The sequence below is a fragment of the Pezoporus occidentalis genome, unplaced genomic scaffold, assembly GCF_034315485.1.
Source record: "Pezoporus occidentalis ecotype Australia unplaced genomic scaffold, CSIRO_AGI_Poc_V1 ctg47, whole genome shotgun sequence".
Classification (NCBI taxonomy): domain Eukaryota; kingdom Metazoa; phylum Chordata; class Aves; order Psittaciformes; family Psittacidae; genus Pezoporus; species Pezoporus occidentalis.
In genome coordinates this window covers 1,037,327-1,053,581 of record NW_026915802.1, presented here as the reverse complement: position 1 = coordinate 1,053,581, position 16,255 = coordinate 1,037,327, and the positions used below count along the sequence as shown (strand labels likewise).

The 16,255-nt window shown below is 43.3% G+C and overlaps 1 protein-coding gene across 3 annotated transcripts in view; it reads left to right on the top strand.

Annotated features, from left to right (window-relative positions):
* Positions 1-8,755, top strand: part of POMT2 (protein O-mannosyltransferase 2) — a 32,330-nt gene extending 23,575 nt beyond the window's left edge. For all 3 annotated transcript variants that reach the window (XM_062636143.1, XM_062636142.1, XM_062636141.1), the window contains 5 exons: positions 164-223; positions 429-534; positions 2,238-2,378; positions 3,016-3,130; positions 3,705-8,755. In XM_062636143.1, the coding sequence (XP_062492127.1) occupies positions 164-223; positions 429-534; positions 2,238-2,378; positions 3,016-3,130; positions 3,705-3,810 (528 nt within the window). In that variant the 3' untranslated portion in view covers positions 3,811-8,755. The remainder of the gene's footprint in view (positions 1-163; positions 224-428; positions 535-2,237; positions 2,379-3,015; positions 3,131-3,704) is intronic.
* Positions 8,756-16,255: the final 7,500 nt, after the last annotated feature.

Genomic DNA, 16,255 nt, shown 5'->3' with positions numbered 1-16,255 from the left:
CTTGAAGCACAGCACCTCTTAATTTTGTTGAAGATGTCAGCTTTGTTTGTAGCATCTGAGCTGCATAGGTGGGAATTTGAATTTGTTTCACCTTTGACACTGTGAGAAATACAAACTGGACTGATGAAAACCCATTTTATTCCCTTCTGATCTGTTTCCTCAGGGCCTGCGTTTTTCTGGTGTAAATGAGACCGATTATCGGGTTTATTTGCTGGGAAACCCGGTAAGTTGGGAGTGGGAGGTTCCAAGCCAATTTCTTCATCAAAGTTTAGCTTAGTCTTGCTTCTGCCAGTGACAGTGATTCACTTCCTCCTCCTCCTTTTGGACTGTCTCTCTTGTTGTACTCTTATGCTTCCATGTAGCTTTTAATTTCCTCTCACATGTACATGTCCAACCTAGTCTCAAATCAGTCTTTTTTCTCTGTGTAGGTGATTTGGTGGCTAAACCTCGTCACTATTGGACTGTATCTTCTGATAACAGTTTCCACTGCAGTGGCCCTGAAGAGAGGTGTCCAGCTGACATCTGAACTCAAAGGTGAGGTCAGTCTTCTTACCCTGCCTACACTATAGAATCTTTATTATAACATCCTTGTTTTCTGATATGGAGAAGCTCATCTTGAAATTAAAAATCTTTATTTTTTTCTATTTATTTATAGTGTATTAAAACCTTGTGGTTTGAATGAAATACACTCCAGGCAGCTGTATGTACTAAACATTAAGCTATATAGTGCTTTGAAAGTGCAGCACTGAATGATGTGACTTTGAACAAAGGGTTTTATACAAGAAATAATCACTCTGAACAACTCTCACAATTCTCACTTTTTGCATGGCAGACTGTTCCTGACAAGTTTACAAATTTCCTAAACCTGTAAGACTTTATCAGAAATCCTCAAGTCAGCAGGGACCCTGAAACATCTACTTAGACAAAGAGAAAAGCTCTGGAATATTTGCATAGGCAAGTTATGTGATCAGTGGCTCCTCAAAAGTCTTACCCCTCCTTTGCTGAAGATTTCAGAGCAGGAATGGGTATAAACTGGCATCTTAAAGTGATCCAGAGATAAAAGTCCCAGGAGGCTTTTCCTACCTGGTCTGCTTGCAAGAGACAAGGGCTTGGATTAGTCAGTAGCTCGCATACCAGCTCTGCTTTGCAGGTGATCACCCATCCTAGCATGGGAGTTGCTTATGAACTGCTGAAGAGCCAAGATGCTGGCCACAATTGCTGTCAGTTACATTGATTACTGCAGCTCAGAAGTGACCAGATGTGTGTATCTGTTAGAAAGATTATATTTGATCTGGACGTATCAGTAGGAAAAGGTCAGGGAAACTTTCCTGATGCAGAGATCTACTGGTCTCATGGGTTTTAGCCTATTCTGCTTTGCAGGCTTCCAGGGTGTTTTTTTGTAGTAGAGATATTTATCCCACATATATTATAGGCTTCCTTTTCATAAATACCTTTTACAGGCACCTTAAAAGTGTGTGGGTAACAGGTGTGTGCCAAGGGTGAGAAGCCAGAGCTTGGGTTATTAAGCAATATCCACAAGGAAAAGGGCTTCATATCTCAAATAGGTTAATAGTGAACAGGACAGATCTTAAAAAACATACTGGAAAGAGCTGCCTGTATTGGCTGTAAGGGAGACAGACCAATTGGATCAATGCCCTGCTCTCAAGCTCTGGATGTGCTCTGTACTACTCTGCTATGCGTGGTGTTCTGAAATGAGAAACATTTCCTGATATTTATGCAAAGCAGATGACAAATGGAATCATAGAATGCAAGAGATGAATTTATTATTATAATGATTCTTTACTGCATCCAATGCCAACATCACAGAGCTTTTCACAAACCCTAGTAAGTCATACTTTGACCATTCCAGTTTAGATCAGTGTCTGCTTCTTTCACTTTTTTGTAGAAATTCTTCTAAACCATGAATTCAATTATACAATAAGGTATTGGCTAAGCTGCACACCGACACCAGAGCTCTCAGTCCCTTCACCAGGCTCTGAAAGTGAGGCAACATTTCTTTCCAGGAAAGGCTGACAAAGTGGTCATCTGGATGGCTTGTATTTCATTGCGGAAAGAATAAAAAACACTAGAAACTGGCATGACCTGATTAGTCTGACGTATGTCCTGAGAAACTGTAAGTTTGGTCTTAACATAGAGTTTACTTAATGTGATAAGGTTTGCAAATAGGAACTGTTGCTGAGATTTTCTCTGCTGAATTCTGTTTATTTGTGTTCCAGAACTGTCCAGAGTTGTGCTACATGGTGGAGGGCAGATCATGCTGGGCTGGCTCCTTCATTATCTCCCTTTTTTTATGATGGGACGAGTTCTGTACTTTCACCACTACTTCCCTGCTATGCTTTTTTCCAGCATGTTGACAGGTAAATACTAGAGTGTGGGAGAAGACAAGGCAGAAAAACAAGTGAAATCCTGTTAAATGGAATGTTTTCATACTAAGCATTCTTTTTTATATGTAGGTTTTCTGCTTGCTTGTGCAAAGCTCTTGAAAACACTGACTAATTCAAAATGTTTTTCACAAAGCAGCTTGCAGTGCCAAATTGTCTTGTTTTTTTTTTGTTACTACCCTGAAGAGGCAGTCATATCTAGTGCTTAGGGCATTTAAATTTGGAGATGTGATTTCTATTCTCTCCTGTTTCCCTGTTCTTATATATGGTTTCATACAAGTTATTTCCCTTTGTTTGCTGCCCTCACTTTTCTGTCATATCTGTTTATAATTCAGTCTTGGTAGGTTTTCCTATACATTGTTTTGTACCAATTTAGTTAGCATCTGGGGCACAGATCTCTCTGGCATTTATTCAGATTGAAAGGTAGGATAAAGGAACCTTCTCCTGATACAAAACAAACCGTATAGTTCTGAAGGTTACCAAGATGAATTAATTTAAAAATTGACAAGCTTTTGTGATGGTAACAGAGCTTTGTCAGCCCAGTCTATGACTGAATGTAGCAGGTCTGTTCTTTGGTCTGTGTATTGCTTCTGACTTCTCTCCCTTCTCCTAGGAATCACCTGGGACACACTACTGAAGTTCTTTGCTGGGTTCTGGTCACCCAGCACTGCAGCTAGAAAAGTATATGGAGCAGGGTTCCTGGCACTGGTTCTGCTCATCATTTACAGGTGAGTGCTGAAACTGAACTTCTCTTGAATGTGTGATAGTCACTGTCTTAATGGAAGCCTTACTGCCTATTATTTATCCTTAGCCTTTGTCTCTTTCTTCTCTGCTGAACTTGTCAGACATTATCCAGCCCAATCCTAAACCCTCAAATTTGATAAAATTCAGTATCTGTGTCCCAGTAGTGTATTATGGAACATCTTTCCGTTGCAGGGAATGTCTTTTATCCCAGCACTCAGTGTGAACACTATTCTTCTCCAAACCCACAGTTCAATGTTTTCTGGTTCTAGTCCCAGTGCTGGATGGTGCCAGGTCCCTCAAACACAGGCATATTCTTCATAGCTGTATGTTTCCTCAGCAGGGTTTTCTCCAAAGCTGTTGCTTTCTAAGAGAAAATACCACCTGTGATAACTGTACTATGTGTATATTGTGTTCAGCAGAGGTTAGAAAGTCCCCAGTGGAGCTTAGAGCAGCCCAAAACCAAAGGTCCTGTAGGACATCTGTATGAACTAATTGCTGCAATGTTCTTGAAACGGAAAACTCTGCGGTCCCTGATTGGCATTTGGTTTCTTTCCACAGCTTCTACCTCTTCCATCCTCTGTCCTATGGGATTGTAGGACCCATGGCCTCTGACCCTAGCAGCCCCATGGCAGGGCTGCGGTGGATGGACTCCTGGGAGTTCTAGAGCCAGCAAAGGGAACCTGGGAACAGTGGATGGGAAGCATGAGATCTGCTGCATGTCAGGCTGATTCTGGTGCTTTGGAGACATGTGATAGTAAAGTTCTCTCTCTGGAGAACCCTGTTGCTTTGGCATTTGTTTGCACTGCCTGCATTGGAAGATGCAGAGGATGACTGTGAGAAGGTCCTCCTAAAATTACTCATGTCCTGAAACCTTAGGTTATATTCCTGGACAACTGGCTGCTTAAATCTCAAATATTTTGAGCAATATCTATCAGTCAAACAGCAGTGGTATTCCAGCAGTCAGACCCGTACAAGCTGAAGGCTGTGTGTAGTTGCATGACTGTGTGTGTGTCTTCGTGTAATCTGACTGTTACAGTGAGACAGCATCTGGGACATTAGGACTTTTATTATTAAGAACATTTTTTTTTTATGGTGAGATTTTTGAAAGCTTCCTGTAAGTACGTGGGGACCAGCATTCTTCCCTGCCCTGCTGTCGGTGGGTTTTGTTCTGACCCTGAAGTTTTAGAATTTGACTGGAAGGGGTCTGCTTGAAATCCCCTGAGCCGCTGTGCCTTGCCTGTCTCACAGACCCTCTGCAGACAGAGGAGGTGGAGATAGTTTATCCCTCTATACGGCCTTGCTTTTTTGGTCACCTTTAATCATTTTGTATTAACCACCTAACAGGCCTGTGCTCAGAGCCAGACTGTTCCAGCTCAGCACTTTGTAGCTTCTTTGAAATTCTGTCTGAAACTGCCAAGGGAATTACAGTGGAAATAGCAGGTGATTTATTTTCTGCCCCAGCATGCTGTGAAGGTCAGACGCCTGCGGCTTTTGTAGAGTCTGAAATGGCAGCTTGAAATTTTACAGACAGCTGTCATTCATCTTTTGATCCCAGCTATTCCAGTGCCAGTACCTGTGCTTTTAGGGGAAAGGTTTCACCTTAATAAATGTGTCATCTGCATACCTGTCTGTCAGTGCCACAGTATCTGCTCGCTGTATTCCAATATTGAGCATGTTACCTCTCATAGATAGCTGAACATTAAATTACCCTATTGAAGGAAATGCAAGGCCAGACAAAAATTCTTTGTCTGTTAAGAGTCAAAAGCCATTGGATATTGAATCTACCCCTTCCAAGAAAGCAGAATTAAGTTTATCAGGTGCCTTTCTCCTGTGTTAGGTCCATTTTTGTAAATGTTCCTTTTATTCCACCTCCTGTTCTTTTAACTTTTGTCAGTTCAAGGTTGCTATCTTGTAGCATCCAACATGAATGACACTTAAGACTCCAGCTGTGTTCCTGTCTCAAGTAATATTTGCAGAACTCTTTTGTGTATGTTTCAATGAACTGAAGCCTTTCATTTCTTGCTCTGCTTCTCAGCCTTGCATCAAAATTACAGGTACAGGGAGAGAAGCAGATGAGCGTGTCTGTCTCTAAGCATGAATTGTGCATTCACTTCTCTTACCAAATCTTGAATTATCATGTATTTCTTGCAATACAGAAGGGCAGCATTAGCATAATTGTTCTGTGTGGGGCACTGAGCCTCTAGTCAGACTTGCTTTCATTCCTTTTTAATAGAGATCCATAGCATTTTTCAGTAAGGCAGCTGCTTGCTATTGTAAGGCTCTGGCTTGGTATGTCACATCTATCTCCAGAAGTTGACTCCTATAGACAATAACTCAGATGGCATAGACCAATGCCTCTGATTCTAAAGGTTTTATGTTAATCATCTGCTGGTAATACATAGTGGGAAGTCATTGCGCTAATTAGCTACTGGGTTTGATGGTTCTTTTCCACTTGCTATTGCAGGAAGTGCTCCCACTGCATGAGCCAGGGGTTCACAGAGGTGATGTATATGCAAGAAGGATGAGGGAGAAGGCTGCAAACTTCTACACATCCTGCTTGATCTGACAGCAGCTGTGAATTGTTACCTGTTGGCAGTGTGGCTGGCAGACAGTGCAGTGCTGCCATTGTAGCAATGTGATTTGCCATCTTCTACTTTTGGTGAGATTATCGACTTAATACCTTGCTATCCTGAATATGAGCTTTCCCTAAGGTAGTCCCATTGCCGTGGGGAAGGATTTGCCAGAAGAGCTGATCAAAGCCATGACTTAAGGTGCAGGGTTTTTTCTAGCACATACAATCAATCACACACTTGCCCTTATCATTAACAGCAAAAAATACCTAAGAAACTTGTGTTTTGGAATGACAGTTTCTACTATTCATCAAATTAAATTTGTGGGAAAGCAAAAATTGACTCAGTAACCTTGGTTACTTGGCTTATTATGAAGAGGTCAGCTTTATGGGAGCTGCCTGAGGAAGATGAGCCAGTGTGTTCCTTTGGCCAGGGTCCCTCTGTCCTTTATTGCTAACAATCTTTTGTGTGGGGATTGACAGCTGAAGGTGGCAAGTGTCATGCTCCCATCCCACCTTCCTGTGCACAAGCCCAGGTTTCAGGTTTATTTTTCTTTAGGACTGCTATTTCAAAAATCCTCTGAGAGCACTTGACGGGTGTTGAGACTAATCTGTTTCTTAGGCCTTGTGTGCTGGTAAGGAAACAAAGGCATACAGTGAAGAAAAATCTAGCTATTCCACAAGAGGGAGCAGCCTCTAGCTCACTCTTTTATTTCTGGTGGGTTTGTTTTTTTTTTGTGGTTTCTTTTTTCTTGTTTTTTTTTTTTTTTGTGTGTTTTTATTGTTGTTGCTGTTTTTTTTTGTTTTGTTTTTAATTAATTTGATCTGGAGTTAAAAGTACCCAAAGGTCTACATTTGAAGACTAGAGGGCAGACATTTCCTCTGCACCCTCTGGACTCCAAGGGTTGTGTTCTCAAAAAGTGTAAATTGATGTTGCTCTGTTTTCTGTCAGGAGAAAAATACTGAAAAATTACTTTAGTTAGAATTTGACCCTCAGTCTTTGATTCTCAAATCCTGTCAGGCCATAGCTGGAACATCGTGGTAACCAGTATTTTGTGAGGTCAACAAAGTACAGTAATTGGGATTCCGTTACTGACTCTGAATTAAACTGTATGAGTGGTGCAGATGTGAGGCAATGAGTGCAGTGCATTCTGCTTTCTGAGCAGAATTTGGGCTGCTTCGGTTCAGTTTTTCCATTTGTGCTCGTGGAATGACTTAAGATTAATTTTGAGAACTGCTTATTAGTCCTTTTTCCCAACACATGTGGAAAATAGCTACCGGTACTTTCCGAGGCCAGAAGGTGCTGTTCTCTGGAGCAGCTGCTCTCTTTTACTTTGCTCGACAGGGCTCCTTTTATCACTGTCAAAGTGTTTCATCAAATTGTATCTGTGGATACAAATCACAAAAAGCTGCAGGCTGCCACACTCCCTGTTTTATATTCTTTTTTATGTGTAAACTCTATTTTCACCTTTTTGGTCTTTGGAGGATAGATAGAAGGCCTTTGGGCTCATCTAGCTTCATCCTAGACAATCCGTCCATCTTAAAAGGCTCCTGTTAAGTCACTTCAGGACACAAGTGCACACACCTGTTCCAGCAGCAGGGACTGGCCTATTTCCAGGACCTGGACTACTTGTGCTATGAGACAGTTGTGACTGTGAGGAAGATTTGAATAGCAGTTCCTGTGCTGAGGTTGCCCTTGCTTGAGGTGGAGGACTTCATGTCATGCACTGCTTACCAGTATTGTTCACAAACCTGTGGGTGAGAGAGACATCACCGCTCTCTTGTCTGCAGTTTTCTTTTACCATGTTGATTGGGAGGGCTTATTGATACATAAAGGGCACTGACAAGACCTGTCTTTTGTTTCTCCCTCCTTCCTTCTGCTTCTTCAAGTATGGCCAAACTACAGGAAATGTCTTTGCTTCTCCTCCAGTTTTCAGGCTGTGCATCCATTTCTTACAGGTGCCTGAGCAAGGGGTAGGACAGGACACCTCCTAGTGTCCTGAGCAGATGAATAGCTGTCACATGTACTGAGAGTAAAACTAGAATCTTGTTATGGAAAGGCAAACAAATGTGTAATTTGATAGACCCCTCCTGCATTCCTCTGAGAATCATTTTCAAAGGACTTGAGAGTGAACTAGCTATCAGTGTGGAAACCCAGGCATTTACCTGAAATTCTCTATTGCCGTGCTTAGTGGCTTAGCTTCCAGAGGCCATGCCTGCGCAGTTTACCCTCTGGGTTGGCACTCTGCACCCAGGTACCATGATAACACTGTTTCTTCTTCTCAGGATACTGCTGGCAATGTGAAAATCTTCTTAGTGGTGCCCTGTGCATCTGCCAGCTGGGAAATATACTTAAGTTTGTTTTTTTGCCCTTTACAGTGAGTTACCCCAGATATTGGCAAGTGTGTGTCATGAAGGCAAAAAAGTGTGTACTGTTATAACATCATCAGGCTCTTTCCTGCTGGAAAAGGAAGGCTGAGGATAAGAACACCATGTCCATAGCACATGTGCTGTCTTCAGAGGGCTATGAGCTACAAGCAGTCAGGACTGAAAATTGTCTCTGTCTTCTTTAAAGTACCAAGACCTTGGTTTCATGGTTGGTTGTGAGTTGCTTTACTTGAATGTGAAGGGCTATGATTATCACAAATAATATCTGAGGTAGGGGACATACTAGCACATAAAACACTCCTGCTGAATTTGTAATAGGTCCTAAAACTTTGCCAAGTGAGTTCATTGTGTTTTACAAGAGGCACTGTTTGGAGGCATCCTTGGAGAACTGGCCCCTGTCTCAGCAAGAGTTTGGAGTAGCAGTAATTCTGTCCTACATTCTGAACCTTACTAATGCTGTGTGCTTATGTGTGTGTGTGTGCATATGTCCATGAACTGAATGTATTCTAACTAAGGTGCAGTTACTGCATCATAACAGCGTGGATGGGAGGATGTTCCCTTGAGCTATAAGTGTATTTTGTACAGGAGATACAGAAAATGAGGTACAATTTGGAATTTAATTTTGTAATAAATACCTCTTCTTTCAAACATTCTCTTTGTGTCTGTATCTTGGGGTGGTTTTTTCCCCCTTTTCTCTCTCCCTCACTTATAGGTTTGAGGTAACAACATGAACTTTAAACAGACCCATTAGAGAGTTTGATCAAGGACAGCGGTGATCTCCATCAGCTTTTAGCAGACAAATGTTGCTGGACTTCAGTTCTAGGAGGTCAGGTTTTACTGCAGTTGAAGTGATACACTGATAAGCGCAGCAGGAAATGAAACCAGTACATTTGGGTAAGAGTAAAGCACTGTGCTGAAGAAGGTTTGTTTTTCCATGTTAAAGATGAGTTAAATAGTAATTAGGTATAATGTGCTGGGTTTAATGGGTGTATTCATCAAGCTTCTGGTAGGTTACCTATGAACACTTCATTTGACAGATCAAGCACTCTATTTGGGAACCCAGCATTTTTCTGTAAGTCATTCTTATGTTGAGTGTGTAGTGTCCATAGCATCAGACTGATGCACAGTGTTGTATAAATGAGGCCCTTGCTCTGAACTGAATGTAAGAGTATTTAATAAAGCCAAATACTGTAAATCAGAACCTGCTGTATGCCAGCTGTAGTGACAGGGCAGCATATACCTTTGAGTACAGTGTAACAAGGGATCGCCATCCTTGGGCTGAAACTAGATGGGAAAAACAAAAATACAACCCTTCTTATTTGGGGCTCCACGTTGACGTCCAGATCAGCGGTGGAGGAGAGCCAGCCAGTCTGTTTAAACATATTCCAAAGGCCACTAAAGTAAAACCAGGACAGCTAGAAATTGGACTATGGCCTGCACTAGGTGATACAATAGGCTAATAGATAGTTACTGAAAAGCCTATTAACATCTTGTATTGCTTCAGAAAGTGCAAGTTAGTCTTTGAACCTTGTCTGCTCAAGACTGCCTTTCTGGAAGGAAGGAGTGCTGATGCAGGAGCACTCCTAGGGTGTAGGGAGACAACCAGAAAGAAAATGAAGTATTGTTCAGAAAATGGTGATAGTATCTGAAGTAAAGCTTTTCAGTGCCCTCTAGAAGAATGGCTTCTTTCTGCAGGTAAGTGATCTCATCGGGGTGGACACTGGTGACTGATTTAATTTGCATTTGTTTTGAACCTGCCAGGTTTCTAGGCTTCTGAATTCCAGCCATTATCCTGCTGCATGTTCCTCAACAAGAATGAAGCTTTTTTGTGACCTGGTATTTTAATATAGATTTTGTGCTGTCTTCAAGCTGCTACTTAATCTTCTTTCTACTAACCAAATAGAAACTTTCTATGCAAGTTGCTTTCTCTAGCCCCTAATCTTCTGTGCCTCTTTTCTCATTCTGTTCAGTTTACCCATATGGTTTCCCAAATTGTACACTGTCCTCCAACATTAGTCTCCCCAATTCCCTATGCTGAAATAAATCTTCATTGCTCCAACTGCTGCTTCCTGGTTTAGATCCAAGGATTGTGGCTGCCATACACTTGGAGTTGTTTTCTAATACACCATCTCTAACTGTAGCTGTGGCCCATGTGATACACGCTCTGGAAATAGAAAGTTTGTGTTTTATCTGAATAGGCATAGTCTATCAAGTGTTGATTGCTGTAAATTGCTTTTTCCTATTTACCATTCTTGCAGTCATTGTTTTATCTCCAGATTTCATCCAAATGTAGTCATCCTCCTGTCTTACAGCTGACATCCTCTCAGCTGACAAAAGGTAGCTTTCAGGCTTCATTCATCTCACCTTTTTCTTCACCATGTATTTTCTGAACTACCTGGATTTCTCCACTGACCAGAAGGGAATTTAGGTTACTCGCCCGTATGAAGGCATCAGTGTTGAGTCAGCTGAGTCCAACCCTGGCAGTGTGTTGATCCCTTGGAATGCTTTGGAAACAATAACTATTTGGTTACAAGGTGGAGAACTGAATTAGCTGAAAAGTGGGGAGGATTGTTTCAGATGAAAATGTGAATATTGTGAGATGGCACATTTTTATTGAAGATTTATGGACTGAGAACAACCAAGTAAACAACGGCAGTGCAACTGAGGAAAGTGAATTTAAACGATTTGATAACTTCCAGGCAAAATACCATTGGAAGCAAGTCTGAGGAGTGATATTTAAATAAGGATCAACAAGAGCACAAGTACCAACTGTCCCAGTGCAAAGCAGGGCCAGGAAAAGCCAAAGAAGCCGAACATGAGAAGCTGGTCAGCAAGTTAGTGATTGACTTAAAATACAAGAGAAAAGCATCCAGAAAGTGAGAACTCAAATTACTAAAGGCTGCTGCGAAAGAGTCACGCAGAGGGGGAAAACAAAAAGGTTGCTTTACAAAATGAAGACATAATGAGGGATATCAAAGTTAATGAAAAACTGTTACGACACAGGTAGTAGGAGGTGGATCAAGAATTAGAGCACTACTTGGCAGAGATGGAAAAGCATGAACTGACAGATCTCTGAAAAGATGAACTCTGAAAAGTTGTACACCCTTCTTCAAACGCTTTTATAATAAACTCCCTGCTGCGTTCTTCATTGTTTGTGCTGGTTTTTTTTCGGGCTGGTGAGTTTCTTCCTTACTAAGTCATCCTAGTTGGCCCTTTTGAGTATTGCCACATTTTATACTCTCTAAGTCTGCTGAAATTTCGTTTCAAGCATTATTAAAAAACCCCCAAACAGTAAGTATGTTGGAGGTACCCTCAAGCAGCTCTTGTAGGGCTCATGGGTGTCCTGTGCTTGCTGATTTTAAGTCTTCCTTGCTAACAGTTGCTGTTTAACATCATATGTAGTTACTAATGGATTGGGAAGTGCTTTATAACGTGGCATAAGTACATCATTTCAAAGCTTTGGCATTTTTGACTCTGGGGCTTGCAAGGCCAAAATTTCTCACTGATCTGGAGAATTATTTGTGACAGAGCCCCAAAGCTGCAATGGCTCAGATAGGTGAGGAGGAGAAGACTTCAAGCAGGAAAGGATTCCACATACAGAAGCAATAACACATGGGGTCTGATTTAAGAGCAGATGGCTGTGTGCAAAGCTGAAAGGTTGTTATGCTAGCATCGTCCTGCCATGAAGGGATGGGTGCAATTAAATGCAAAATCTTTGTTTTAATAAAACATGTCAAAGATCTTGTTCTTAAAGACAGTCACTGTAGGTCAAAATATTGTAGGTGATGCCCTGGTCAATAGTGTCAATTTAAATAGCAAGAAGGAGGGAAAGACCAGACAGAGGTGAGATCAGAGAGAAGACAATCAATGATCACTTCAGAGATGAACGCCAGCAGGACTTCCGAAACAAGATAAATCCACACTGGAAACTACAGAGGAGGCTCCAGAGAGAGTAAAGCATCTAAATGTTCCAGCAGTATGATCTAAATGATCCAGTCCAGAAGTATGAGGACAATTGGAGGAAGATCCAAGCCCATGTGCACCACGTCTAGGTAGGACAAAAGCCAGATAACTCTGGTAACACACTGCTTGCCAAGTTGCCAGGCTTATTAGCTAGAGCACTGTGTTCAGCTAATGAGGCTGGAGAGCTTTGAGACCACAGCTGCTTGTATCCCACCAGCGTGGAATACGCACACATCTGTAGTGGTGTCTTACGATCAAATTCAGCTTGTGTGTCAAGCCTGACATGGTAGATAGACTTTTTAAACTCCCTTTGGTAGAGTGACCTACAAAAGGCAGAGGTTTCTTCTTGAAAGATCAGCGTGGTGGGAGTAGCAACTGGTGGATCATCACTGTGCTAATCACAAGGTGAATAACAACCGAGGTAAGGTCTGAGCATCTGCAAATGCCAGACCTGGTCCAACAGCCTCATAAATCAACAATACTCAGGCTAGCAGCTCTCTGAGTGGTCCCCTTTGGCTTCTCTCCCCACTTCATGACCTGTCAGCCTTGGAGTGTTTGCACCTGCCTGTATGAACTTGCCCCAGCCGGCCCTGGGAGATTCAAGAGGAACCTAGGAAATGTCAAGTAGCAAATTAAAGTCAAAAGCTGTGTCTTCACTGTTTTCCCTGCCTCTGCCTATCCCCCTCCCCTTAGCCCAAATCCTCAAGTTCAGTAATGCTGTCCTGCTCTCACCACAGGCATGGTGGCTGCCAGTGAGCTCTGCAATTGTTGCCTTCATCATTTTATGAGCATATTATTCCCTCATGCATTTCTTTTGCTTCTTGTTATGCAACTGTGTTTTGCGATTTGCTTTGCTACTGAGCTGTGCTGCATGCACCATGGCCTGAGGTGGTAGCTTAAGACAGCTGGGAACAACTTCTGCTCCCACCTGAGGATGGGGATAGGTGTCTGGGGAAAAGAGTCTGTGGTTTTGAGATGGTGGCAAGAGGAAAGAAAGGGGACTGGCCAAGCCCAGGAGTCTGTACCTGAGGTGAGCAGGGAGCCTGCAGCAGCTAGATCAGAGTGGCATTATTCATGAAGACTCACAGATGTAGAATTGGAAATTAGGAGTCCAGAGGGGATTTGGGTTTATTGGTGCAGCGGCTGGGATAAATCCTGACAGTGCCACAGCAGCATGTGCAAAACAAAGTCTGGGCCAAGCTGGTGGGGTGTCCTAGGGGAGGAAGAGTCATTCCCCAAGCACCCTGAACCCTGAGCACAGGGTTGGGGGCTGGCTTTTGTGAGCTTATTCTCAGTTCTGTCACACTGTTATATGAGATTGGGCAAGTTTCTTTTCCTGTGGGTAAACTAAGGCACTGAACAAGTAAAGCTGACACTTGGCAAGGGGAGTTACGAGTGTTGGTAATGTAACTTGAAGGGGCTGTAGATTATAGTGACACCCACTTCAAATTAAGAACATCATAAATCTGTGTTCTTCCAAAGCACAGCAGAGCTGTATTGTCTTCTTTGCAGGTCAGTGAGTTTCTCCAGAAATCTGCCTCCCCTTTCTCCACGTGGCCCACAGATGATTTTGGAGCAGCCTCTGCTGCTGCCCTGGTGGTTCTTCACTCATGAGAGCTCCAGGGTCAGTCTTGTAGAAATCCAAAACATCTCATAAAAGAGCTGAGCTGCCAGGCTACAGAGACAGAGCCAATGGAGCTGGGGACCATCCCGGGAAACCCTCACGCCATGGGAAAATTTGCAGTGCTCAATCTCGTGCTGCATCCTGGGGCTTTCTCACACTTGAAGGCACACAGAACACTTCAACAGGGGAGGTTTGCTTGTTTGTTTTTCCTTGTACTTTAAATCCTCTCTGGACTTGTCCTGTCAGCACCTCAGTGCTGTGGCAGCAGAAGAAACTCATCTGACAGCCAGGTAGCTGCAAGGGAGAAGCTGCTTTGCAGGCAGGGAAGAACATCATGTCTCCTGAGCCCTTGCTCTCTTAAGTCATGTGAAAGGAATGGTGGCTCAGATGTTTCTTACCCCTGAGTTCTCCCTGTCTCCCACCACAAGTCCCTCCTTACAGCTCCCTCCCCCTGTGCTGGAAGATCTATGCTGTCACAGGTTAAAAAATGCTGGTTTTGTTAAGGGAGAGGGCATGTACCAGTGCTAGAAGGCAGCAAAGGAGTGATTTCACTGTTCAGAGGGGTGGGGAAGGTGGGGAAACTGCTTCTGAATGTACCCATACCCTGCCCAGAAGGAGCTGTTGCTAGGGGGTGGGAAAGGAATTAAGTCGCTTTGGCTCTTAGACTGCTAAGTGTCATACCAACACAGGGTTTGGGTACCATCAGGTAGGCAGGGGTATGGTCTGCCCACTGCCCCTTCCATCATCTGGGGCACCTATATGTTCCACAGAAGAAGGTGACGCATCACACGTATCACCCTCATTGCTGTCATTATGTCTGGTCTGTTCTGATACTTGTGCCTTGTCTGCAAGCACTCAGCATGCAGCCACCATCTGCAGCACAGAGGGAAGGTGCAGGAGGGAAGACTTTGGACAAGAGCCACTATTTTTCCATGCCGTCATGGCTTCACAGTTACTGTCAGATACCCTTGCCATTAGCTGAACCTGTATCTTGTTGTTTCCGTGGGATATGATAGCTGGTAAGGTACCTGCACGGACCCAAGGAAGGGTGTCATGCATCCCAGCTAAGCTTTAGGAGCTGATACTCTTATTTACAACGTGCTTTTGTAGTGCTTCTTTTGCTCCTCTATCAGCCAGCTCTGTATGTATTCAAAATGTTGCTAGGCAAACACTCAGCCTTGGTTGCTGCTCTGGTTGCACATCTATGCTTCAACTCTGCTCCTTGGTATCCTGTGGTCTAGGAGAGACTCTCCACTCTCCTTCCCAGCACCCTGACAGCGCAGTGCTGCCTGCCTGTCTGCTCCGCCTCTTTGTTGGCAGGGCCAGGCTGAATTGTCCAGATGGGCTCTGGTGAAGCTTCACATCTGTGTGGCTGTGATGACAATGTCAGAGCAGCTTGTGCAGATGCATGTAGGATGACAGTTCATTCTCTTTGCTGTGTTTGCCACTCCAATCAGATTAACCTTCAATTTCCCACTGCTCCTTCAGGCTCCTTGCAGCTTCAGCAGTTATCAGCACGCTGATTTATCATCAGTTCTCAGTGTGAATGTCTCCTTTGCAAACACACAGCTAAAATGCTGGGTTTAGTTTGAGCTTCTTGTGGACCAGAAGATGGTGGCCACTGCAGGAAGCACTGCAGGCTGGCGGGTTGCCTGTTCTGACCCTCCAGCCATGAAATGACCCTGCAGCTTGTGCCTGTTCTTTATTATGAAATGCTTTCTATTTATCCTCTGGTCTCTAAGAAGATAGCTGTGTAGAGATCACGCTTTTCAGGCTTTTCTTCTTGGTTGTCATGAAAGCTAAAACGCTATATTTTAACAGGAGCCATGATTTAACAGAAGCCATTTGCACCTCTCCAGGACCTAGGACCTTTGCCATTAATTAAGTCTTTTCTCACAGTGACATTCAAAACACAGTATCCCTGGAATATAATTTGTTTTCTGGCTCAGTAGCCAGAGATCTGTGAGTATTTGTGGGACTCCTTAGTCCCATCTGACAGTTCAATTCCTTTGTGAGTTTGGACTTTTCAAGAGCCCAGCTTTGGGACACGGTTTTTCAGCTTGCAGTGTACACAGAGCTTTTCCTATACAGCGTCTTGTCTGGTCTGCACTGAGAAGGAGAGGTCTCCAAAGCCCAAGAAAATAGGTAATTAATTCTGGCACTTGCATAGATGTCTCCTGTGGCTTCCTGCTGTCACTGCAGTCAGCGCGGCTCTTCAGAAGGGCCTCTGGGAGACAAGCTGGGGCTGGGGCTAAGGATGTAACACTGTGCCTTTGAACTTGCCTCCTCTCAGAGATTATTTTCAGTACTCCAAGGAGAAGAGCCTTCATTCTACTTACACTGAGCCTATGTGCTGCTGGGTTGGGTCAGAGGCTGCTGTCTTTTCTCCTGATTACAAGAAAGAAGTGTGATTTATAGAACCAGAACTTGTAATAAGATCAGTGCAATTGTTACTTCAGACCAGACTGTGATAGTTTCAGCAATATTTGTGCTTCTGTGTTGCTCACATCCTTCTGAAAACCTCAATGTGCATGGCTGCTCTGGCTTTCCTGGTTTCTGTTGTGC